Genomic DNA, 25,940 nt, shown 5'->3' with positions numbered 1-25,940 from the left:
AATAATTCTGAACTTGTTAAAGAACAATTACTTGAGCTTAATCAAAATCCCAAGGTTAATATCAACAATAACGATAATGAAGTTGATAATACAACAATAAAAGAACTCCATGAAATCTATAAAATTAAAAATAAAAAAATTTCTAAACTTAATAAACAAGTATTAACCAAATTATTAAAAAATCAAAAAATAATATTAACAACAACGATAATGAAGTGAAAAATAGAACTTTAAATGACATTTAAAAAATTTCTAAATCGAGGAATTTAAAGAATTATAGTCAGATTAATAAACAAGAATTAGTCTAACTTGTTGGAAAATCAGAGGGTAATAAAAAAAATTAACCGAAAATCCCAAACCAGCATTAATAATAACGATAGTGGAAGGAAAAATAGAATTACATGAGGCCTTCTATTGGAGAAATATCGAGAAATTAAACAAAAAAATTACGAGAAGAATTTTTTAGGTTATACGTTTTTACGTTTGATGATTACGAATTTTATAAGGAATAAACAAATTAAGAGGAAAAACGTCTGCATTGCAGCTAGAATTATAACTTTTGAATTATCAACACCAATAAAACTGGAAAGTGACAATAATTTTTAGTCAAAAAAGTTTAGAAGTAACCAGTAAATTAAAGAAATTTTATCACAAAGGAGATTGATTGAATTTAAGAAGAAGTATTATTGTAGATTTAAGGTACAAGAAGAAATACCAGAATTTAACTTTAATCGAAATTTATTAAGAACAATAGATTTATAGGCTTATTTTCAAAGAGCTACAACAGACATGCAAAAAAATCAAAGCAAAAAATATGGTTGGTATTTATTTTTTATAAAAAATTTAGAATTAGTTGTCAGTAAACACAATTCAATATTATCCATAGATTTACCTGAAGTAATTGAAACAAAACAGCTGTAATTAATATTAAAAACAACAATCAAAAATTTTTCTTTTTTCAATAAAATCAGCTCTATATCCACAAGATCATAATGCAGACAGATTTAGCACATATAAAAATATTGGTCTTGAAATATATGAATTTTTGAAGAGGGAAAAATTTATATTCCTTTTCAATTAACAGACATTCCTAAATTAAAAATCAAATATTTCCGTTGATTTTTATACTCATGATGAAATCAGTATTGCCTACCAAATTCACCAAACAAAAAAACAAGAAAAACCTTTTTATTTAATCCATGATGAAAATAATACACAATGTTTTTGGATAAAGGAATTATCTGAATTAATTGATTATAACATAATTAACGCTAGGATGCATATACAGGGCCTCCGAGGCCCTTGTATGTCTTCATTTTTAAAAAAGTTCAGTAATATTTTGTTTGATTTCAAACTGCTTTCCAGTACTCTTTCACTAACACTGTGACATTCCTCCTATCAAGTCTGAACGAGATACCTTTTTAAGTTTTTTGTATAATTCAATATGTTTACCCATACACTGTGAATGCATAAGCAGGGCTTCAGAAGGCCTGACACATTTATAAATGTTCTTTAGCCTATATTGCCTTCAAAATTTGTCTGGGAGCAGTTATTAATTCAACAATAACTGTAGTGGTATTTCCAGCAAAAAGAGTGCCAACAGTAGCAGTAGCTGTAGTAATAATAGTATAACTAAAAAATAATACACACTACTTTCACATATTGGCGATGTCGGTGTATTATTGATCTTTTTGCTATGAAATGTTTCATTATTGCATAGGATTGTTATCCTGTGCTGCTCTTGTCAGCCTCATTGTTACTGTAGTTTATTTGTTCCTGCAAGACCCATATTGTTACGAGTATGACTTGTTTAGTGCTGCACAGGCTGCTGTTCGAGAGACACGCCTTTTGCTATGGCTTCGACACGCAATGCAAGAAAGTCAGTACATGCAAATGTAGCTAATTTTGAAAAGTTGTGGCTCAGTGGTTTGAAGAAGATGATTCTTGCGAGGAAGGAAATATTTTTGAAGATGCAAGTAGTGAAGAATCAGCCAATGAACCTGCAGATGTGAATATTGCGACAGATGACAGTCCTTCCGATAATATTATTTCATCAGAGTCTGAAAATGAAGAACCACCACAAAAAGGTATAGAAGACCACACATACATTAGTCGGAATGGAACGATTTGGAAATTAGATCCTCCTGCAACTTTTCGTACGCCTGTCCATAAGATCGTAAAGAAGGCACCTGGTCCAGCCTGTGGTTTGAAAACCTGTAAACCTAAGGATGCCTGGGACTATTTCATCTCCAAGGAAATACTAGAAGAAATCATCAACTGCACAAATATTGAAGGGAGAAGAGTGGCTTCTTTACGTGCTAAAACGTGGAAAAACGTTTCGCTTGCTGAAATTGAGGGTTTTCTTGGTCTTTTACTGCTTTCTGGTGTTGAGAAGAGTTGGGATGTCCCTATTAGAGAATTAATCTTGGATGAAAAGGCTAATCCTACATATAAGGCCACCATGTCAGTAAACAGATTCGAGGATATACGGAGGATGATTAGATTTGATGACAGGCGTACCCGTAAAGCTCGATCTGCAGATGACAAACTTGCAGCTGTTCGCTGTGTATGAAAACCATTTCTTGACAAGTGTAGAAATAGAATGATTCCCAATAATTCGCTCACAGTTGACGAAAAGCTAGTCCCATTCCGTGGAAGATGCAGCTTCACCCAGTATATGCCCTCTAAACCAGCCAAGTATGGCATAATAATATTTTGGTTATGTGATGCTACATCTGCATATGCTTTAGACAGAATCGTTTACACGGGGAGGAAGCGCCATTAACCTATTCAGAAAAATCTCGGATTGAATGTGGTGAAAGACCTTGCTAAAAGCATTGAAGGATCATCAAAAAATATTACTGTTGCCAACTTCTTTACTAGTTTGCAGCTGGCAGAAGAGATGCTTCAGATGCAAATTACGGTAGTGGGAACAACCAAACAAAATAAACCAGAAATTCCTAATGAGATGGAACCATCTGCCTCAAGAGCGATTTATTCCTCTTTGTTTGCATTTAGAGGTGACATTACAATGGTGAGCTATGTTCCATAAAAGAAAAGGTCTGTAGTTCTCATTAGCATAGCGCATCACGACAGAAACGTTGATGAAACTCATGCAGAAAAGAAACCAGATATAATTAAGTTCTATAACTCTACGAAGGGTGGGGTAGATCAAATGGACCAGAAAATTCGTTATTACACTTGCAAGAGACAAACAAGAAGATGGCCATTTGCATTATGGATGAATATGCTGCACGTCGCAGCAATGAACAGTGAAATCTTATTTTCTGCCTAACATCATACATACCATAGTGGAAGAAGTGATAAAAGAGATTTAGCAGAGGAAATGGTAAGACCACTAATGGAACTTCGTATTCAGATCCCTAATCGTCCAAAGAAAATCGTTGATGCCATGCAAAGATGTGGTGTTCAAAAAGATGTCATATTGCCGAACCAACTACCTGTTTCAGGAAAAAGAAGAAGATGCAATTATTGTCCATATAATAAACACAGGAAAAGTGCTATGACGTGCATTAAGTGTAAAACCAACATTTGTAAGGAACATAGTGGCGTTCTTTGTGCATCTTGTTTGTCACATGTTGAAAACTAAGAAATATGCAATTTCGTCTGAACAATGAATAATAACTTTTTGTCAAAATATTGCCTACATACATAATATTGTGAATAATGAGTATGTTTTAATTGAAGAAATTGGTTGTAATAAATGTTATAAAATGTAAACTGCAACTTATAAGTGAATTAAATTATTTGTATATATTATATGTAAATGGATGTAACTTATAAAAATTCATTCTTGGAGTTTTTTTTAAAAAAATGAATAAAATGTTAATCAGGCCCACTAGATCCTGTTACTGTATCTTAGGAATCTTTCAATATGACAATAAATGTGACAGAAATAAATTTAACTCCAAAGAATGATTATATGAAAAGAGGAAAATTTTAAATTAGGTCAGGGCGTTGGAGGCCCTGCATATGCATTCGTGTGTGTTTTCGGCACCATGCATCCTAGGCTTAGTAATATATCAAAAATTAATCCTTGTGATAGATGCTTAAGAATTAAACAAGAAGTTAGCAAATAATAAAAACTTTTTAAAGTCCATGAAACACTAAATATAAATATCGCTACAAAAAGTGTCATAATTAAATCTGAAACATCATTCATTGTAATTGCCTTATGTAATTTATGCTCATTTAGAATGCATATTAACAGATGTTAACACTAGTTAACCAAATCCTGAAAAAGCTTATAACACTAAAAGCCAAAGACATATACTATTCTCAATTTCATTATTATGTTAAATATTCTTAACAGCAATTAAAAACTACATCTAACGTATACTAGTAAAGATTACGTAGAAAAACTGACACTTGCTAAAACAAGTATCTAGAGAAATTAAAAAGCGTTAGAAAGAATTGTACCAATGATAATGACTAAAGAAGATAAATAAATTTAAAAAAAATTGCAAAACATTTTATGTGTGACGAAAAACTTATTAAACTTGAAATAAAAGCAAGAGCTCGTTCTCACTTAACAGGAAAATACTGAGGAAGTGTTCATGAATATTATATACAACATAATATTAATTATAAAAATCCTTCATTTTACCTGTTTATATTTATAATTTAAAAATTTCGATGTTCATTTGTTTATTAATGAATTTGCAATAGATATTAAGTTATTAGCCCCATTACAAATAATGAACAAAAATATATTTCTTTCAGTTAAATATATGAAGGTTTGAATACCATTGAATTTATGGCATTGTATCTTTAAAACGAAATGATTAAAGAAACATCAAAACAATTTTAAAGGTGAACAATTACATTTCATAATTAAAGAAGGAGGTTATCTTTATGAGTATATGGATCCTGAAGTAAAATTAAAAGAAATTTAATTACCTAATGAAGAAAGTTTTTATTCAAGGCTTAATCAGTTCAATATTTCTGATGAAAGAGTATAATCAGGCAGAATTACTGCAAGAAAATATTTAATATTAAAAATGTACAAGAATAAGGAGTATATAATAAATCTGATGTTTTATTATTGGTGGATATTTCTGAAAATTTTAGTTATAATTGTGTTAAAACTCATTAACTTGATCCATCTTCATATTTTTCTGCACCTGGTTTACCTTGGGAGTCTAAGTTAAAAATGAGAGAAATTGAATTAAATTTATCAAACAATTATCACATGATTTTCTTAATTGAAAGAGAATTCGGCGAGGAATTCTTATAGGATTAAAATAAATGGCTCATCTAATAAAAATATATGAATAATTTTATTCCAGAAAACACAATAATATTATATTACATATTTGGACACAAATACAGTATTTTATACAGTTGGTCTATGAGTCAATTTTTACCATTTAAAAATGTAAGTTGGTGAGGGTCAAAATATTTCAATTCCAGAAAAATACTTGAAATATCAGATGATAATAAATATGGTTATCTTTTAGAAGCTGATTTAGAATATCCTAGAAAATTTCATGATTTTCATGACCATTTACCACCCATGATGGGACACAGCATCTCCATGGTTGCAATGATGTGGGAATTTTTCCACATGAACATTTCAAGAGTGTTCTGTGAAAGTGAGGAATCCAGTAAAACATTAAATCTACATCACTGTGGCTGGAAAAATATCCTGCAAGAACAGGACCAACAACGACTGAAGAGAATCGTTCAACATGACAGAAGTACAGTGCTACTGTGTAATTGCTGCTGATTTCAATGCTGGCATATCAACAAGTGTCAGCATGGCAACTATTCAACAAAACATCATTGATATGGGCTTTCAGAGATAAAGACCCACTTGTGTACCCGTGATGGTTGCACAACACAAAGCTTTACACTTCATTGGGGCCCCTCAGTACCAACACAAGATTGGAAACATATTGCCCAGCCAGACGAGTCTCACATCAAACTGTATCTAGCAGATGGATGTATACAGGTATGGAAACAACCTCATGAATCCATGGACCCTGCATGTCAGCAGAGGATGTTCAAACTGGGGGAAGTTCTGTAATGGTGTGGGTCACGTTCTATTGGAGTGATAGGGGACCCTTGACATGTCTAGATACCAATCTGCCAGATGACACATTCGTAAGCATCCTGACTGATCACCTGAATGCATTCATCTCCATTTTACATTCTGACAGACTTGGCAGGATAATGCAACACCCCACACGTCCATAATTGCTAAATAGTGGATTCTGAGCTTAAACACTTCCGATGGCGACCAAACTAGCCAGGCATAAACGTTATGGAGCTTGTCTAGTATGCCTTGCAACATGGTATTCAGAAGGGATCTCTACCCCCTTTTACTCTTACGGATTTATGGACAGTCCTGCAGGATTTGTGGTGTCATTTTCCTCCAGTCCTACTTCAGGCACTAGTCAAGTCCATGCCATGTCATCTTGCCACTCTTCTGCATGCTTGTGGGGGTCCTACATGTTCTTAGGAAGGTGTTCCTTTTTTTTGGTTCTTCAGTTTCAGAACTGAAGATTTTTTATAATGGCATAAAATTGAAAGGAAACAAATATTTCACTAGAGATTATTCAAAAAATAATATATATAGACCTCCACAAGTGAACAAGAAGGGTTCACGAAAAATTAAAGATGAAAATTATGAAAGAATTATGTTAGAACACGTTGGTATCTGATCGGAAATATATGCTTTGTAAAGCAAATCAAGAGTATAAAAAATCTAAAGGAGTTAAGAAATCCATTGGAAAAATGAAACCACCTTCAATGATTACAAATAACTTTTAAACATGAAATTTAAAAAATGAAGAAAAATTAATTTAATTAGATCTCATAAACATATACTAAATACCACTGAGTGTAATAATCTTGTTTGAAATCTGACAATGATAAAAGGTCTATAATACTAGTTGGAATAAATACTTTACCATATGGCCATTATGAAATAAAGGTATTAAATCCAAACAAAAGATAAGGAACAACCATGAATGATAGTAATGAAGATTTCTTAACTGAATTGCAGAGAACATTATACAGGAAATGGAATAAAGGATGATGATTTCTTAAGGGAATGAAAGATATGTGGTACAGTTTATCCAGAGAATGAAATAAATAATAAATTAAACAGTTCTTGTATTGATTACCCAGAGGATGATTTCTTAAATGAATTCAATAGCTGTAGGAAAGATTAACCAAAATGAGTTATGAAACTAACAAAATTAAAAATTAATTCGATATCTAATGAATTATTACTACTATTTCATTATAAATTAATTTTTGGTATTTCTTAAGTATATTTTAGACCCAAGTTATCCAAAGAAACATCCAATTTTTGATAAATTTTTATTAATGTTTTTAATAATTGGCGCATTTTTCTGAACTATGATGTCAATTTTGAATATTATTAGTAACTTTTTAAGTTCCTTTTTAAATACTGAACTGATGTGTGTTTTATGATTCTAGTTCTTTTTTTTCTTATAAATTACAGTTTCTTTCTATATATCATTTTCGTTTCTTTATACAGCCATTACAATCCACTGCTAAGGGCAAACTTTTTCATTATTTATAATTTCTTATTATTTTGTTTTTCTTGTTCGCACAATGAACAAATCACTTTCTATGTACTTTCCATCCATAAATAAAAAAAATAATAAATTTTATTATATTCCTTTTTAAATTGTTCATATATCAAACTTAAATATAACACTAAAGAAGGTCTTATAATATATCTTTTGTTTATCTTTAATATTCCTTACAAATTAGCTGTATCCATTTCAACTGGATCAGACTGCCATAAATCATGAATTACAAGAAAAATTATATTTCTTCTTTTGTATATTTTTCCCACCAGCTTATATAACTTCTTCTCAAATATGTCCTTTAGGACTTAATACGTTTCAATGTACGTATTAACAGTCTTCATCTCATCACTGAAATTTTTTTTAATGAATTTACTCTTTTTAGTTTTACAAATTGAACAAAGACCTTTAATTCTTTGTCTTCCATTTTTAGTTGTTACTCTATGAGGATTATATGCTTCAATAAATTTTTATACTTCTTATTGTAGATGTGATAATCGTGAAGGATCGAACAATTGTCCATCTATATAGATAAAAAATTTAATAATTATCGAACTATCCATCATTTTTATTTGATTTTGATAACAATTCACCAAAGAAAATTATTTTTAAATGTATGGTGACAGTTTTTATAGAATCATTTAATCTTACATCTAAGACATTTGATTTGTTAAGTAACAACGAATAATGTCTTCCATTTGTTCTCTACAATTTATCATTCCTTACTGAAATATCGAAATCATTAAATGACAATTAACCTACATTTTTGGCAGTAACAATGTTATTCTTAAGTTTAAAATCGTATTCAAAATTAAAAATTTTATTTCACTTACATTTATAAGCGAAATCCAAATAATTTATTTCACAGATTTTATTTCAAAAATTACATATTTGACTTATGCACAGTGCTAAATCTAGCTTTGAGAAATAATATGACAAAGCTTTTCCTTTTTTGTATAGTAATTAGTTAGATTATTTTTATTAATTAATTGATTTTTTCACTAGAATTTTTTTTTTCACATAACTATTTAATTATATTGAAATACTCGAATATTCATACATTGTAATGAGATTTTAAATCGTTCTTATTGAGGTATTTCCTGAATTATGTTATAATACTTATGGATTGTGGTTTTGTAACAAGATTTTTTAAATTCTTTTTGTAAATACTGTTTATTAACAACATCTGTTTTATCAATTGGATCTTCTACATTTACTATTCTTTTAGTAACCAAACTAAATGTAGCTTTTAGACGAATTAAGAATCCAACTTAATTCATTATGAAATTTCTTAGTTACATTTTCTAATTCTTTATGACATTGAATAGTTAAATTTTGTACATCTGTTTTAAAGTTAGGTTGCTGTTTTATGTTTTTAAATCATTACGAAATTTGTTGGTTCAATTTCTAAATCTTAATTAAAATTGTTTATTTTTTCGTTAACATTACCCAGTTCAATAAATATTTCTTCTATTTTAAGTTATGATTCAATTTTTGAGAGTATTTAACTCATACCTCTTCTCACCAAAATTGTAATTGCAGATACTTGAAAATGGCGATTAAGCTGAAATAGACTGTTGTAAATAAAGATTACTTTTTATTAGCAGCTGTATCAACTTAAACAATCATGTCGTTACCAGACATATATTTCGCCGCTGTTCCTAAAGAAAAAAAAACATTTGTCTTATTTCTAAAAAATGTCCCTTTATTATATTTAAAATTTCTTTAAAGTTCTAACCATTTGATAGTAATTTTGAGACAAATAAATGTAAATGTCTACAAATAAATTCGTTAAATCCAGTATTTTTTCAACATTGATATAAGTAATTTTATCCTAAATAATTTTTAATTCTTTTGGAGTATCACCACCAAACGAATCAAAAACAAATTTCGATTTTTCGAGTTATCTGGTGTATACCAATTTGGTTGGAAGTATCTAAGTTAAACTATTTCACATTCAAGATTTCTTTGATTATTTTGTAATTTGTGAGTCATGAATACAGTAATTTTTAATTGTTCAACTAATTCTTCTATTTAAAAATTATGTAAAGGATTGCTGTACTTTTTAATTATTTCTTCATAATTTTTCACCTTTCTCATTCCTGTTCCTTTCTTTTCCATCATTAAATCATGTCTTTTTGCTCATATAATTCTTTATTAATTATCTGATTATTATGAATACATGAAACAAGAGAAAAATATCACCAGTAAAATTGGTAAAAATCTTCCTTCATATTTTGTTATCCCAGAACCTTCTTCCTTTTCCATTAGATTTTCATCAGTTTTTTTCCACTACAGAAATAACTAACGTAATAAGTAAATATTCACCAGTTTTCTTATCTCTCTTCCTTTAATGAGCATCAGTTGAAAAATTATCGATAGTATTTAACTGTTCATTATTTAATTTAACTAATACTGGCTTTGCTTTACTTTTACCACTTGGATGAAAGTATAATCAATACTAAAGTTATTCACTTACATAGATTATTAAAGAATTTTATAAATGCCATCATTTATCATCAGTTTCAATAGCCACTCCTAATATCGTTTTTCCATACATTATTCCTCTAACACCTGTTGCTGCCAGTTTTACACCAAAGGAAGCAACTTCAGAATACATTCTTTTGTTTGCAAAGAATTGAAGTTTTTATCAGCTTTGTCATTTTTCCCAAATCTTTATTTCCTCTACAAAAATGTTATGTTTTTACGACTTTTGTCTAACACATGAGATTTTACTGGTAATTTTCCAATATTCATAAATCTATTGACACATGTTAATCCAAAAACTGTATCTTCACTATTGTTGATAAACTCTAACATTCTGAAACTAATATTTTTTCAATATTCCATGATTCTTCTTCATTTTTTAACTTTTTACTATCTATAATATCTTCGTTATAATTCCTTAGCAAACACTGTATTTCTGATTTGCTTAGCTTATAGTCAGGTTGTGAACTATCATGCTGTTTAATTAGTGGAATATGATTAAATTCTTCAAAGTAATGTTGATGATTAGAAACACTTGTTTTTAAACTTCTCTGTTTTCTTCAGTCGATTTTATCACATTATCATGTAATCCTTTGAATCCTTGTTTAACTTGTTCGATAGCATCGATAGCTGGTTGATCTTCTTTTTTAAATTTTTCGCATCCTTTTCTTCATTTGTTTTCCATTTTTCAAACTCGTCTTTTAATTTTTCTTTTCCTTTTCTATATCGTTTAGCTTTTTTATAAATGTCTGTCACATTTTGTAAACATCTATTAAGGATAAAAAACAATAATCAATTATGTTTTTTCAGTTCAATATTTATGTTCAACATTTATGTTCAACATTTATGTTCGATGTTAATATTCAATGTTTATGTTCAACATTTATGTTTTCAAAAATTTCTTAATATTTTCTTTGTATTTACCATTACTAATTTTTTTGTCCTTTCTAGTGTAGTAAAACCAAATTCATTGTTTTTCAACATTTACTACACATTTCCTTAAAATCGTCAAATTTAAAGTCAACTCCAAGAAACTCATAATACATATGATATAAATTCATGTCATCTTGTATGAAAATATTTTAAAAATTAAGATTACCTGTAACCAATAATTTTGATATTTTTCAATATGTTTGAGTTAAAAACAACTTATTCATTTATGTTTACCTTCAGGAAAGATTCTCTAACTACATCCTGATTTTCAAGGATGATATTGTCATGTATAACAACTGAATTATCCTCACATTCATCTAACTGAAGAATTTCTTCACTATTTACAATAAAAGCAGCGTTTTTTATTAATTTTATCTTCAATTTTTTCACACTTCCCATAATTTTTTTAATGTTATGGTTGATCTAATTTTGTAGAATAAATATACAAATGGTTAATTTTATCCCAATTGAACCATCCTGGAGCTAGAATGTAATTACTGATAACTAATGTCATTTTCCACAACCACTGAGTCCCATTACTGAACACTGAATAGCATTTGGTTAAGGCTGACTGTGTTTTTTTTCGGTTTCTTCTCTGGGATTTTTCTTTTCAGTTCCCAGTCCATCATTTGTTTACATAAATTTTGTTAATAATAAATGAGCTGTTTTCCAACTGAGTGGTAAATCATCAGTTCTTAAAAAAGATTAACTTTTCCTGTATTAGTCCTTTATAGAAATTTACATTAATTGCTTTTTATTCAGTTTTTTAACACCAAATATTTCTCCAGAAAATAATAGTTCCCATCAGTCAATACAGTTTCAAAAACTTCCAAAAATTTATTCATTCAAAAACCTAACATACACATTAAAGAAGATAAAATTTTAAATAGTGTTAGTATAGAAAGTTACATTAAATTATTTATGGATAAAGAAGATATTACTGGACAAATTTTTAATTGTAATGCTAAAATTATTGAACCCAAACCGAAAACCGTTGGTAGTAGTTTACCAAAAATAATACCATTCAAATCAGTAAATATAAATTTTTATCTAGCCTATGGAATGTTTCTTAAACATGCTGATCATTTTCACTGAGCAACTAATGTTATTTCTTCAGTTAAATCAAATGCTGAATTAGGAGGATCAATAATTTATGACCCAAATTATCCTGTAGATACTCCAATTTTTGACACTATTCACAATTTAGAAATAACTATAACCGGTGAAAATAACGATTTGATTGAGTTCAATGGATCAACAGTTACAGTTATTTTAAAAATGTCTTAGTAAACATTTTCCTTTATAAATGAGTAAGAATCAATGTTACCAATATCACTCTTTTCCTGTCAATGAAAAGCTAAGAATAATTTAAATATTCAAAACAAAGAAATAGAAATTAATCTTAACATTGGAGGCAGATGAACTTAACCTGATCATTCACAACTTTATATGAATTCCATTATCATTGTAACCGATGGAACAGATTATCCAGTCTATGATGGAAAATCTAATAAAAAATTTGTCGATAGTTATTTGGCAAAACTGTTTGACATTATGACAATTAAAAATGGAAACAATATTCTGTCTGGAATAGAACATCCATTTATTTCTTTATTAGTTCTTATTTGATTAACTTCATCTCTGTCGAATGAATTAACTATGGAAGAACATATTTTTAATGATGGTAAAATAAAAAGTAAAAAGAAGAAGTACTTTTTCTGTTAACAATTATTCAGTGGATTTTTTAAAAAATTACAAAGAAATAATGTGGGAAAAAGAAGTAATTGTAATTTCCACTTGGAGCTCAAGTTTTGGAGATTCTGTTCTTAGATGGACTGATCGTATCCAAGCTGGAATTGAAATAAGAGATACTCTTCCAAAAAATTGTCGTAGGATCCATGGCAATCCGTCTTCCAGTCTTCAAGCCAATCACGAACAATTGTGGCCTGGTGACATGGCGCATTCTCATCCATAAAAATTCCATCGTTGTTTGGGATCATGAGGTCCATGAATGGTTGCAAATCGTCTTCAAGTAGCCGAACACAACCATTTCCAGTCAATGACTGGTTCGATTGGACCACAGGACCCAGCCCATTCCATGTAAACACAGCCCACAGCACTACGGAGGCACCACCAGCTTGCACAGTGCCTTGTTGACAGCTTGGATCCACTGCTTTGTGGGGTCTGCGCCCCACTTTAACTCTACCGTTAGCTGTTACTAACTGAAATTGGGACCAGACCACGTTTTTCCAGTCGCATAGGGTCAAATCGATACGGTCTCGATCACACGATAGGCGCTGCAGGCGATGTTGTGCTGTTAGAAAGGCATTCGCGTCGTTCGTCTGCTGCTGTAGACCATTAACGCCACATTTCGCCGCTTTTTCCGAACGGATACGTTCGCCGTACGTCCCACATTGATTTCTGCGGTTATTTCACTCAGTGTTGCTTGTGTACACGATAATACTGCCATCTGTATATGTGCATATCACTATCCCACGACTTTCGTAACCTGGGTGTAAGATGTAGTTGTACAACTGCCCAGTGAGCTCTCTCTGTAACGTGGAGGCCGCATTGATCTCATTTCATCCGATGCTAGTAATTGTGACGCAATTTTGTTAACAGGAATTAAGACTGTACAATATGTCACCATTATTTGTATTTTCATCGTTGGTTTTGTATTTCAAATACTTTTCTCGCCCTTACAGAGAAACTAAAATTTGGTCTACTGACTGAGGTGCGGGCATGCACCTACCGCATCGGACAGGCGCTAAAGAAGAAATACCGGCGGGAGATGGACTACGTGTACGCAGTGATCAGCGAGATGGAGCGGAAGCTTGAGAGGCCCATCCGAGACCTGGATGACGTGAGGCTCGTCATGGACACGCTGCGCAAGATACGTGAGCAGGAGGTCGACATGGAGCTCCGCATCGAACCCATTGAGGTAGTCCACCAAGGCTGTTCAGCCAAATTTACATTTCTCGCCGAATACTGCAGTCATTCCCTTCGAAGGCACACAATATTTCCAATTTCCATTAAGAAATTCTAGAACAAGGAATTAGATAATGTTTCGACTTGCAACCAGTATCTAGACAAAACCCATTTCTAATGACAACTATAACCCACAAGCCGCCTTATAGTGTGGGGTTGGACGTACTTTTGGTACCACTAACTGATCCCACCTTCACCGTTCCTTTCGCAAACGGCGCGTGGAAAGACTGATTGCCAATAAATCTCCGGAATAGCTGTAAAGTCAGTGGTTTTCTTTTTATGAATATTTCGGGACGCGCATATTGGAGGAAGTAATATGTTGCCTGACTCTCCTCGGATCGTACTCTCTCGTAATTTCAATAACAAACCATTCTGTGTTGCACAACACGTCACTTGCAGCGTCTGCCACTAGAGTATGTTCAACATCTCCGTACTGCTCTGGCGCTTATTACAGAAACAATCTTTTGCTATAATATATTTATCTCTCCTGCGTTTCATGGATAAAATAGTGTTAAAAGTTTTCTGTGATTCGGTAATTATTGCATTTATGAACAACAAAATACTATGGTAGCAATGACCAACACTAATCGCTGTTTTAGTACTCGAATAGAATGTGGATCGTCAACAAAATAACAGACACCAGCCCAGTCTGCAACTATGCCATGTTTTAAATCCTCTTAGGTCGTCGGAACTTGTATATAGAGTTCATCTTTGAATTTTTACCAGATAAAGAAGTCCAATAACGTCAAATCATGCGAACGTGCATGCAAACTGATAATGACAAATTGCCTGTTGGCTTCTGTCTCGGGTTCTCCAGCCGACGTTTGTTGAATAATTTTTCTGACGTTTCGTCAGCACGAATCGCCGGCATTGTCAAAGACTCATCCTCAACTGCTGGTGGTACACTTGAGTGGATCTTACAGCCGCAAGTTATATATACCTGGCGTGCCAACGTCCAAGAGCTTTCCGTGGTCATTTCCGCTTCGGATTTCCGCTTGCTACCTGAAACAAGACCCCTGGAGTAGACAACATTCCATTAGAACTACTGACAGCCTTACGAGAGCCAGCCCTGACAAAATTCTACCATCTGGTGACCAAGATGTATGAGACAGCTGAAATACACTCAGACTTCAAGAAGAATATAATAATTCCAATCCCAAGGAAAGTAGGTGTTGACAGATGTGAAAATTACCGAACTATCAGTTTCATAAGTCACGGCTGCAAAATACTAACGCGAATTCTTTACATACGAATGGAAAAACTGGTAGAAGCCGTCCTCGTGGAAGATCAGTTTGGATTCCGTGGAAATATTGGAACACGTGAGGCAATACTGCCCCTACGACTTATCTTAGAAAATAGATTAAGGAAAGGCAAACCTACGTTTCTAGCATTTGTAAACTTAGAGAAAGCTTTTGACAGTGTTAACTGGAATACTCTTTTTCAAATTCTGAAGGTAGCAGGGGTAAAATACAGGGAGCGAAAGGCTATTTACAATTTGTACAGAATCCAGATGGCAGTCATAAAAGTCGAGGGACATGAAAGGGAAGCAGTGGTTGGGAAGGGAGTGAGACAGGGTAGTAGCCTCTCCCCGATGTTATTCAATCTGTATATTGAGCATGCAGAAAAGGAAACAAAAGAAAAATTCGGAGTAGGTATCAAAATCCATGGAGAAGAAATAAAAACGTTGAGGTTGGCCGATGACATTGTAATTATGTCAGACAGTAAAAGACGTGGAAGAGCAGTTGAACGGAATGGACAGTGTCTTGAAAGGAGGATATAAGATGAACATCAACAAAAGCAAAACTAGGATAATGGAATGTAGTCGAATTAAATCGGTGATGCTGAGGGAATTAGATTAGGAAATAAGACACTTAATGTAGTAAAGGAATTTTGCTATTTGGGGAGCAAAATAACTGATGATGGTCGAAATAGAGAGGATATAAAATTTAAACTGGCAATGGCAAGGAAAGCGTTCCTGAAGAAGAGAAATTTATTTACATCGAATATAGATTTAAGTGTCAGGAAGTCGTTTCTGAAAGTATTTGTATGGAGTGTAACCATGTATGGAAGTGAAACATGGACGATAAATACTTTGGACAAGAAGAGAACAGAAGCTTTCGAAATGCGGTGCTACAGAAGAATACTGAAGATTAAATGGGTAGATCACATAACTAATGAGGAGATATTGAATAGAATTGGGGAGAAGAGAAATTTGTGGCACAGCTTGACTAGAAGAAGTGATCGGTTGGTAGGACATGTTCTGAGGCATCAAGAGATCACCAATTTAGTGTTGGAGGACAACGTGGAGGGTAAAAATCGTAGAGGGAGACCAAGAGATGAATACACTAAGCAGATTCCGAAGGATGTAGGTTACAGTAGGTACTGGGAGATGAAGAAGCTTGCATAGGATAGAGTAGCATGGAGGGCTGTATCAAACCAGTCTCAGGACTGAAGACTACAACAACAATACCTGAAGCGATTGTTCACTGCAACACAGGAATCCAGGACCTGTTCACCTTGACTCTTTCTTCTTTCTTGTCGAAGCTATTGTAATGATTGTGTATATCTATAACTTCCGTGAACAAGCAGGTGTAATAGTTTTTCTCAACAGTAAAAATTTCCTTGTCGGCGAATTTCACAAGGTGATTGGTCTCAGAAATCTCGTTGATTTCTCGTCCAGTCATTCCATCACAGACTTCTCCGCATGTTCGTGGTATTCGGTAAACTCCCGAATGTAATTGCCAGGTACATATAATGTGTGGTCGCGAGCTTGACAATGGAGGGTGAAGATTTCACAATGGCAGCCACTCGTACTGGAGAAACGTCAGAAATTTATCAACAAACGTCGGCCGAAGAACCCGAGACAGAAGCCAACAGACAATTTGTTAACAAGCGACCAGGAAACCTTAACAGTCTTGCAATCGGATAACGCCTTCATGTCCTATCAAGAGCAAAATGCGAACAACGCTGGGCTGGCTTCTTCCAGAGCCACTTACACATTCTCTGGAGCTAAAATGTTAATTATGACCAACGGCTCTCAGAAAATCTATTTCGTTCACTCTGTTCGTTGCAAGCCTGCTCGTTACCCTCTGCGAAATATTCCAACGCCCTTGCGATAAGCATTCTTTCCACATTCCCTGAATTGTCATACCTTCTGAACACCGACTACCGTGATATCTTTATGTGTATAACTCAGTTGTTCTATTAGCTTTCCTACTGCGTTCTCCATAAATAAATAGCACACCTACTTTCTGTTGGCTTATTAAATACATTTTTTTCAGACTACCCTGTACTTGGCACACGTGATCGGCCAAGGCATAAGGAAACTACATTTCCTCTGTTACCCTTTCCTTTTATGCTGGTATCGCAGCGGTGCCACACTGTGCTTCCTTCATATCCGATGTAACGTATTTTCTTATTCCGTATTCAATCATGAGCTTCCGCATAAGACAGTAAATGATTTCCTACTCAAAACAGATAAATCCCGAGTTGTAAATATTGTAATTTCTCCGAAGCTAATAATCGTATTTTGAAGAGTGAAACGCCATTGATTTAGCCTCTTTTAGAGCTGCAATACACAAATTTCTTTATTTCCACCTCAAAAAACGAAAATTGTACTGATGTCTTTGTAATTAATGTATCTGTCAACAGAGACTATACATGCTGTAATGAAGAAGTTCTCACTGTTCATCTGGGTGAAAATAGAATTACTATTTCTTAAACGGTTTTAGAAACATTTGACGTCGACAGTTTAGCTGAAACACTCTTTATACGTGTACTAGAGTAAGATTAACGTCTGATTATCGTTCCTTTGCCTACAAAATTGCTTTCAAGCAGAATTTCATACGAAGATTCACAAGATATCATATGTACAGTAATTTACAGATGGATTAATAAAATTCACTGAAGGTACCATATAAATAGCGGAACCATGTATGAGTGGAACGAAAATAAGAAAACGTGTCTTGCAGAAGGCCAAAATTCTCTGTAAATTATATTATAGACAAATGTGACTTGTCGTTATGTACGTGAGGTATCGCGTGTCAGTGTGCTCCAAATACGTCCTGTGTTAGCACTTGTACGTTGTAATGTTGCCGCGACCTAGAGCAGATGGACAAGCTTCGCTACACGTGTCACTGCAGACGCGTATTCTGAATGTACACGTCGTTACAGCTTGTAATGTAACTGTTGGATGTGACAGGAGGCGTTCAACGTGGTGACGCGCTACGAGCTGCCGGTGGCGCGCGAGGACCTGGAGCAGGTGGACAACCTGCGCTACACGTGGCAGCGGCTGCAGACGCGCGCGCTAGACGTGCACGTGCTGTTGCTCGCCATGCAGCCGCACTTCCAGGAGGACCTGCGCGCCAACCTGGAGCGCTTCCGCCAAGACAACATCGAGTACTGCCACGAGTACCGCACCAGCGGGCCCATGATGCCCGGCCTCACGCCCCGCGAGGCCTCAGACCGCCTCATACTCTTCCAGGTTTCACGACCACTTTCTGTGCTACTGATCGACTCCTTGTACAACTACAGACATTTTATTATATCTACCTCCAAAGCCGAAGTCACTAACGCACGTTGTAATTTGTCGCAAACTGAGGTGATCAAGCGCAAGGACTGGGGGACAGGGTGAGGGGGGAGGGAGGAAACAGCAGAAGGGGGAGGGGAAGGAGAGGGAGCCCAAGGCAGGAGGAGAGGGGAGGAGGCGGGTCAGAGTTGGAAGGAAGGATAAATATCGTGGCAATGCGCATCATCTGGGACAGGGAGACATTGGAAGTTCCCTTGGGAGAGGAGGTAAGGGGTGGAGATGGAGAGAGAGTGGAACACATCAGTAAAGCTGTGGCAGCAGGTGGAGAGTGGAAAGGAGGGGAGACACCAGGAGGTGAGGGGCGTAGAGATGGCAGTTGGTGTAGAGGATACAGATGTGTGCAAGGAAAAGGAGGAGACGTGGGAAGGGGATGAGGTCATAGAGGATCCTCGTGGGGGATGGGAGATGGATACAGGAAGCGAGGCAGAGCACATGGCGTTCAAGGATTTTGAGGGCATTATAAAATATAGGAGGGGTGGAGACCCAGGCAACACTGGCATAACAAAGGATGGGATGGATCAAGGATGTGTAGGTATGAAGGATGGTGGAAGGGATCAATCTCCATGTCCTACCAGACAGGAGTTTCAGGAGGCAGAGTCTACTGTGGCCTTTTCATTGGATGGTAAGTAGATTGCGAGTTCAGGTGAGATGATGGTCAGTGGTGAGGCCAAGGTATTTCAAGGTGGGGGAAGTTGGATAGGGCAGTCATAGATGGTGAGGAAGAAATCATGGAGCCGGAAGGAGGGGGTGGCACATCCTATAATGATTGCCTGGGTTTTGGAGAAACTATTTCGAAGGAGCCACTGGTTGCACCAAGTGGTAAACTGGTTTAGGTGGGTTTGGAAGGACTGTTGAAGGATGGGATAGAGGGCAAGGAAGGTGGTGTCATCAACATATTGAAGGAGATGTATGGGTGGGGATCTTTGGCATATCAGCGCTGTACAGGAGATATAGGAGAGGAGAAAGGGTGAAGCCCTGGGGCACACCTGCAGTAGGGTGCCCGCATCTTGTGGTCGTGCGGTAGCGTTCTCGCTTCCCACGCCCGGGGTCCCGGGTTCGATTCCCGGCGGGGTCAGGGATTTTCTCTGCCTCGTGATGGCTGGGTGTTGTGTGCTGTCCTTAGGTTAGTTAGGTTTAAGTAGTTCTAAGTTCTAGGGGACTGATGACCATAGATGTTAAGTCCCATAGTGCTCAGAGCCATGCAGTAGGGTAGAAAGTATGAATGGCGACATAGGAAGGATGTTGAAAGAGGAAGGAGGTAGCGAGGTGGATGAAGTTGATAGGAAGGCCATACGTCTGGAGCTTGAAAAGGAACCCAAAATGCCATACATGGTCATAGGATCTGGAGGTCAAGAGAAACAAAAATTAAGTTAGAGGGAGAGGAGATGGGTGACGTTAAGGAGCTAGTCGTCGGATGAGAAGGAGGGCTGGAAACCACACTGGATAAAAGGGAGGAAGTGGTGTTGAGTTAGGTGGTGATGGATACATTGAGAGAGGATGGACTCAAAGACCTTATTGAACACAAAGGTGAGGCATGTGGGACGATAGGAGGAGGTGTCAGAAGGAAGTGGGTGTAAGGAACAATGGGATATGGGAAGTCTTCTGCAGGTTGGGTTGGAAGCCAATGAACAGTGGAGAGGATGGTGTTGTACAGGGTCGCAAAGACGGTGAGGAAGGAGAGAGGGCTTTCCTTGAGGTGGTGGTAGGTAATGCAATCATGGCCAGGGGTGGTGTGGTGTTTGGACCGGAGGATGAGTATAATGTCATGTGCTGTGATAGGAGTGTTCAATTCCGAAGGTAGTAACTGGTCCAAGTACCAAAATCTGGGAGCAAGCAGCATGACAGTGCTATTGGTGCAGTCGAGGACATCGGCGAAGAGGGGGTAATCAAAGTGAGGGTCATTTGGTATGGAGAAGACTTTAGAGAGGTGGAAAGCAAAACGGTTAGCTTCACTGAGGTTGTCAGGGTAGGGGTGGTTGTCATGGAGGAGTGGATAATTTGGGGTGGGATGGCTACCAGTAAGAGGGCAGACCAGTACTTGGAGCAGTTGACAGGGATGGTGGCGTTTAGTTGTGTGCATGTATGGCGCGAGTCCTGGGGTTTCTTTGCTGTCAGAATGTTTCGAACACGTCTTTCTAATTGCAGGTGTTGGATGGAGGAGTGTGTCCCAGTCATGAGTCCGAAGGAAGGAACAGGAGAGCTGGTGGCATTCACGGAGAAGGAGTATGGCCTGTGGAGGAAGGGGAGGACAGTGAGGATGGATACGTTTGGGGGGAATGTGAGCTACTACAGCGTCAGGACAGTCTTCTGGAGGAAGGGCAAAGAGTGAGCGATGTCATCAGGATAGTGGAAGGGAAGGGGCTGGCTTCTGACCTGGGTGTTGATGGATTTCTGGTAGGCATACCAGTCTGCACGGAAGGTATTTGTGAACGACCTTGGGAGGGGCGACAGAGTGGGAAGCTGAGGGGGGGGGGGGGGCAAAAGAGATGGTGAAAAGGACTTTAAAGTGGCCGCTGCCATTGGGATCGAGGAGTTCTGCAGTGATATGCCCAAGGAGGTTGGGGGACATACAGCCATTAAACATTTGAACTTACATGTTTCAGGCATTTAGTAATGGCATTTGGGAATTAAACACGTTTATACTTGTTTAAAACTTAAATAGTTGCCATGTTAAATTAAGCTAATACACATGCTGGGAAAGTACGATATTTTCTATGAGAATAGTTGTCAATACTGTATTTGTATACAACATTTCAAGACGAAAAACTGAACCACAATCACCATCAGAGTCCTACGCAATCTAGTCGGTGTAATGTGCAGTCAACAGCCTCCACTACGCTCTCACAGCGCAAGGGGAAAGATTCATGTTTCCACAAACAGACTCCAGTTATATGATTCACATAAATGCTTCAGCAAGTAGTGCAGAAGGCTTGTGACTGGCCAGTCCCACACGCATGCCGACAGAATTTTCTGTCATGTCCTGCTACTTTTACTTCTAAGGGATTGCTATTCAATTTTCGTCCAATACACATTTAGTGATACTTATACACAAGTTGAAACATAGCCTGTCAATGGCATGGTAAACAGAGACAGTGAAAAAATGACAACATCTTACTAGAGTAATGGCCCAACAGGTCTGAGCTGGATTGTAACGCCATAGAGCTGCACCAGTATAACACCTGGTCACCATTTTCGATCACCATCTCCCACTCCAGGACACACATCCTTAATTCTGACGTCGTAGTTAGGCTGGAGCTTGTATTCCAAGTCTTAGATCGTGACATCATAGAGCCAGGCCATTATTCCAAGTCAGCCAGCATGACAATGCATCATCTTGGATTTCCCGCTAATTTATACTTAGAACAACAACCATCATTCCACAGAAAAGATACTAGAGCTGTTGGGCATTTTTTTTTTTTTTAGTTTCCCGCCTAAATTTGAATTCCTGCACTTGGTCTTTATCAGAAGGGGAGGGAAGGACGGTGGGTAAGCACCCACTACTCATTGATGACGTCATCAGTGACATAATTTGGGCGAGAACACACGCAGAATAATTACTTACCTCATGACATGGGATGAAAGCTAGGAAAGATAGAGCATTGATAATAAACAAAGCATAGTCTTTCTTTCCAATCACAAATCTACAGAGAAAATAACATTTCAATAGGAACGAAAAAGCATGAAACTTATGGAATTAAAAACAGGACTTACTTAGCTACCAAGAATATAGTCTGCAATGCCTATCCGTCTGAATCCACAGGCTTTTCAGCACTGTGTAGCCCATTTGTTTCAAAGGATTGAAGGCTGTTTAGCAAAAGAAGTACGTTGACTTGTCACCAGGCTGTACTTTTTTATCCGACGAAATGCACTGAAGAACAATTCTTACATGTTCGACATTCAGAAGAACAACCGCCAATATCACTTACATCTGTTTGTATCAGAATCCTAGGGGATACTCTGACCTAGCAATAACAAAACCCTTCCAACATCAGCATGGCGCCGGCCGGTGTGGCCGAGCGGTTCTAGGCGCTACAGTCTGGAACAACGCGACCGCTACGGTCGCAGGTTCGAATCCTGCCTCGGGCATGGATGTGTGTGATGTCCTTAGGTTAGTTAGGTTTAAATAATTCTAAGTTCTAGGCGACTGATGAACTTAGAAGTTAAGTCCCATAGTGCTCAGAGCCATTTGAACCATCAGCATCGCTTCCGAAACAATCTTTACATCTAGTAGGGACCTATACTCAGTGCTATGCATACAGGGAACCAACCTGCCTTTGCGTTTCTAGATTATCGAAAAGCTTTTGATTCAGTGCCTCATCGACGCATTCTAAAGGTAATACGTTCCTATAGATATCTAACCATGTTTGCGACTGGTTCGAAAATTTCCTCTCAGACAAGACGCATTACGTTATCCTGGCCGGAGAGCCGTATAGAGAATAGTGTTCCACCCGTAAGGAGTCAAGCGTATGCGCCAGTATACCTGCTACATACGCTCGGCTGCGTGAGAGTTGGTTGATCGATCGCAGAAGTAGTGGTAGTGGTAGAAGTAGTTTTATTCATCCGTAGATCACTTTTACAAGGCTATTGTACATGCCTTGGTATTAAAATGAAAGAATAACAAATATAGCATGTAAAGGGCGATCAAAATGTTTCCGTTGGAAGACCGTGCAGTCCAGAATCGGTATGCCAATCAGGAACAATCACCGTGAGCATTGAGGCAATCATACCACCGCCGAACCAGATTGAAGATACCCGTTTGATAAAACACAGTGTCCTGCTGCGTGAAGAAGTCTGTAGCTGCCTGCTGCACATCCTCATCCAACAACAATCGTCGAACCTTCAAGGCATTCTTTAAAGAACTGACGGCATGATAATCGCATATGGAGAGATTAGGATTACAAAACGGTTGCTCGAGTATTTGTGATATGCTGACGTGCGATATCGTGAAGCAGTAACACACCTTGTCGCCTTAATTGCACGCCGTAATTTCTCCAGCGTTGGGCAGTAACATTCTCCACTGATGGAGACGCCAGGTTCTTTGAAATCAATAAGCAATGGATGATGCTGGTCACCCACATCGGCCGGCATTTGTGTCGAATCTTGATCAACACGGAACTTGGTACACCACTCCACTACATTGATTTTTGACAGACATGCTGCCCCATACACAGTCTTCATTCTCTGGTGGACGTCTACCTGTGATTGTCTTTGTTCTTCGGAAGCCAAGAAGAGAATAAAACGACGTTGGTCCTATTTGGAAGTATTTGGTAGTAACATCACCATACACTGACGTGCCAAAAGTCATGGGATAGCAATATGCACATATACAGGCGGCGGTAGAGTCGCGTACACAATGTATAAAAGGGCAGTGTAGGGCGGATCTGTCACGTGTACTTAGATGATTCATGTGAAAAGGTTTTCGACGGGAATTAACAGACTGTGAACACGGAATGGTAGATGGAGCTAGACGCATTTTACATTGCATTTCGGAAATCGTTAGCGAATTAAATATTCCGTGATCCTCAGTATTAAAAGTGCACCGAGAATACTAAATTTCAGGCATTACGTCTCACCACAGACAACGCAGTGGTCAACAGCATTCACTTAACGACCGAGAGCAGCTCCGTTTACGTATCGTTGTCAGTGCTAGCAGACAAGCAACTTTAAGTGAAATAGCAGTAGACATGTGGCACGAACGACGAACGTATCCGTTGGGACACTACTACGAAATTTGGCGTTAATCAGCTGTGGCAGCAGAAGACCGACGCGAGTGCCTTTGCCAACAGCACGACATCGCCTGCAGCACCTCTCCTGAGCTCGTGACAATACTGTAGGACCCTAGACGACTGGAAAACCGTGGCCTAGTCAGATCAGTCCCAATTTCAGTTGGTAAAAGCTAATTGTAGAGTTCGAGTGTGGGGTCAGATCCCACAAAGCTATGGACCCAACTTGTCAATTAGGCACTGTGCAAGCTGGTGGTAGCTCCATAGCGGTGTGGACCGTGTTTACATGGAATGTGTTGGGTCCTCAGGTCCAACTGAACCGATCATTGACTGGAAATGATTGTGTCGGCTACTTGGAGACCATTTGCAGTCATTCATGGGCTTCATGTTCGCAAACAAAGTCTGGCCATCCTGATTTAGGTTTTCCGTGATTTCCATGGTGTTTGGTCTCTTCCCACAAACAACCCAACCAAACTCCCCCCCCTCCCCTCCAAAAAAATGATGTAATCGTGCGTGAAAGTTTTGAAGAACATTCTGGACAGTTCTATAGAATAATTTGACCATCCAAATCGCCCGATATAAATTCCATTGAACAGTTATGGGACATAATCAACAGGTCAGTTCGTGCACAAAATCCTGCACCGGCAACACTTTTGCAATTATGGACGGCTATAGAGGCACCACGGCTTGATTTTTCTACAGCGAACTTCTAACGACTTGTTGTGACCACGTCACGTCGAGTTACTACTAGAGGTGTACATGTCCCGCTTTTAACCCGCCCATGCTTGCCCGGTGGCCAGGCGGGCAGGCCGCCGCTCGTTGTCAACAGAACGGGCAGGCTGCTTCACTCCCAGCCAAGCCAAGCAGAACCCAACCCGGGCAGGCTGCGGGAAACTTGCTTGCCTGCCCATATTACTGCTGAGCTGCGCTACGCAGCCGTTTAGTCTGCGCGCGTCATTGTCATATTATGAACGTTAATCAAAAGTTTTTATTTTACCTGAGCACCAAAAGACAAACCCCAACATTATATATATATGTGTATTAATTTCAGGTAAAAAAAATATTGGTTTTATTTGTATATTCTTCCTTTACGCGTATATTTCGGGCTTCTTATCTATATAATTAAAAATTAATTGCCAAATGTGTTGATAAGCGTAAAACTCGAGAACGCCTGGACCAGTTCGGCTAAATTTTTTTTGCTGTGTTCGTAATTCTCAGGACAAGGTTTTTATGAAATAAAATTTTTCGAAAATCGACCGAAAAATTGGAAAATTTGACAAAAACTGAAAGTGCGTTTTCATTGTGTCCGTGTGTTTGTATTGCATACAATCTTGATGAAATTTTGCACACTATACCTTGAAACCAAGAGGAAGGTCACAGTCTACATAAAATTTCATATGGTGCATGGCAGAGGTTCCTTCACATAACGGAACTCGACAAATTGTACGTATTTATTCCGATCTTGATGAAATTTGGTACACTTGATATTCAAAGCAGGATGAAGGGCGCTGCCTGCTTAAAATTCTGAATGGTGCATGGCGGAGGGTACTTTACGTACACATTTCTACACCAACCTACAATTTTATTCCGATCTTGAAGAAATTTTGCACACTTGACCATCAAGAGGAACATCAC

At 37.1% G+C, this 25,940-nt stretch overlaps 1 protein-coding gene across 1 annotated transcript in view; it reads left to right on the top strand.

Moving 5' to 3' along the window:
• Positions 1-25,940, top strand: part of LOC124722180 (dynein axonemal heavy chain 5) — an 843,802-nt gene that overhangs the window by 308,466 nt on the left and 509,396 nt on the right. Inside the window, exons 25-26 of the mRNA XM_047247380.1 lie at positions 13,712-13,947; positions 18,196-18,477. Coding sequence (XP_047103336.1) covers positions 13,712-13,947; positions 18,196-18,477 — 518 coding nt within the window. The remainder of the gene's footprint in view (positions 1-13,711; positions 13,948-18,195; positions 18,478-25,940) is intronic.

This window comes from Schistocerca piceifrons, chromosome X (assembly GCF_021461385.2).
Source record: "Schistocerca piceifrons isolate TAMUIC-IGC-003096 chromosome X, iqSchPice1.1, whole genome shotgun sequence".
Lineage (NCBI taxonomy): Eukaryota > Metazoa > Arthropoda > Insecta > Orthoptera > Acrididae > Schistocerca > Schistocerca piceifrons.
Note: the sequence above shows the minus strand (reverse complement) of the source record. Positions and strands in the feature narration are given on the sequence as shown.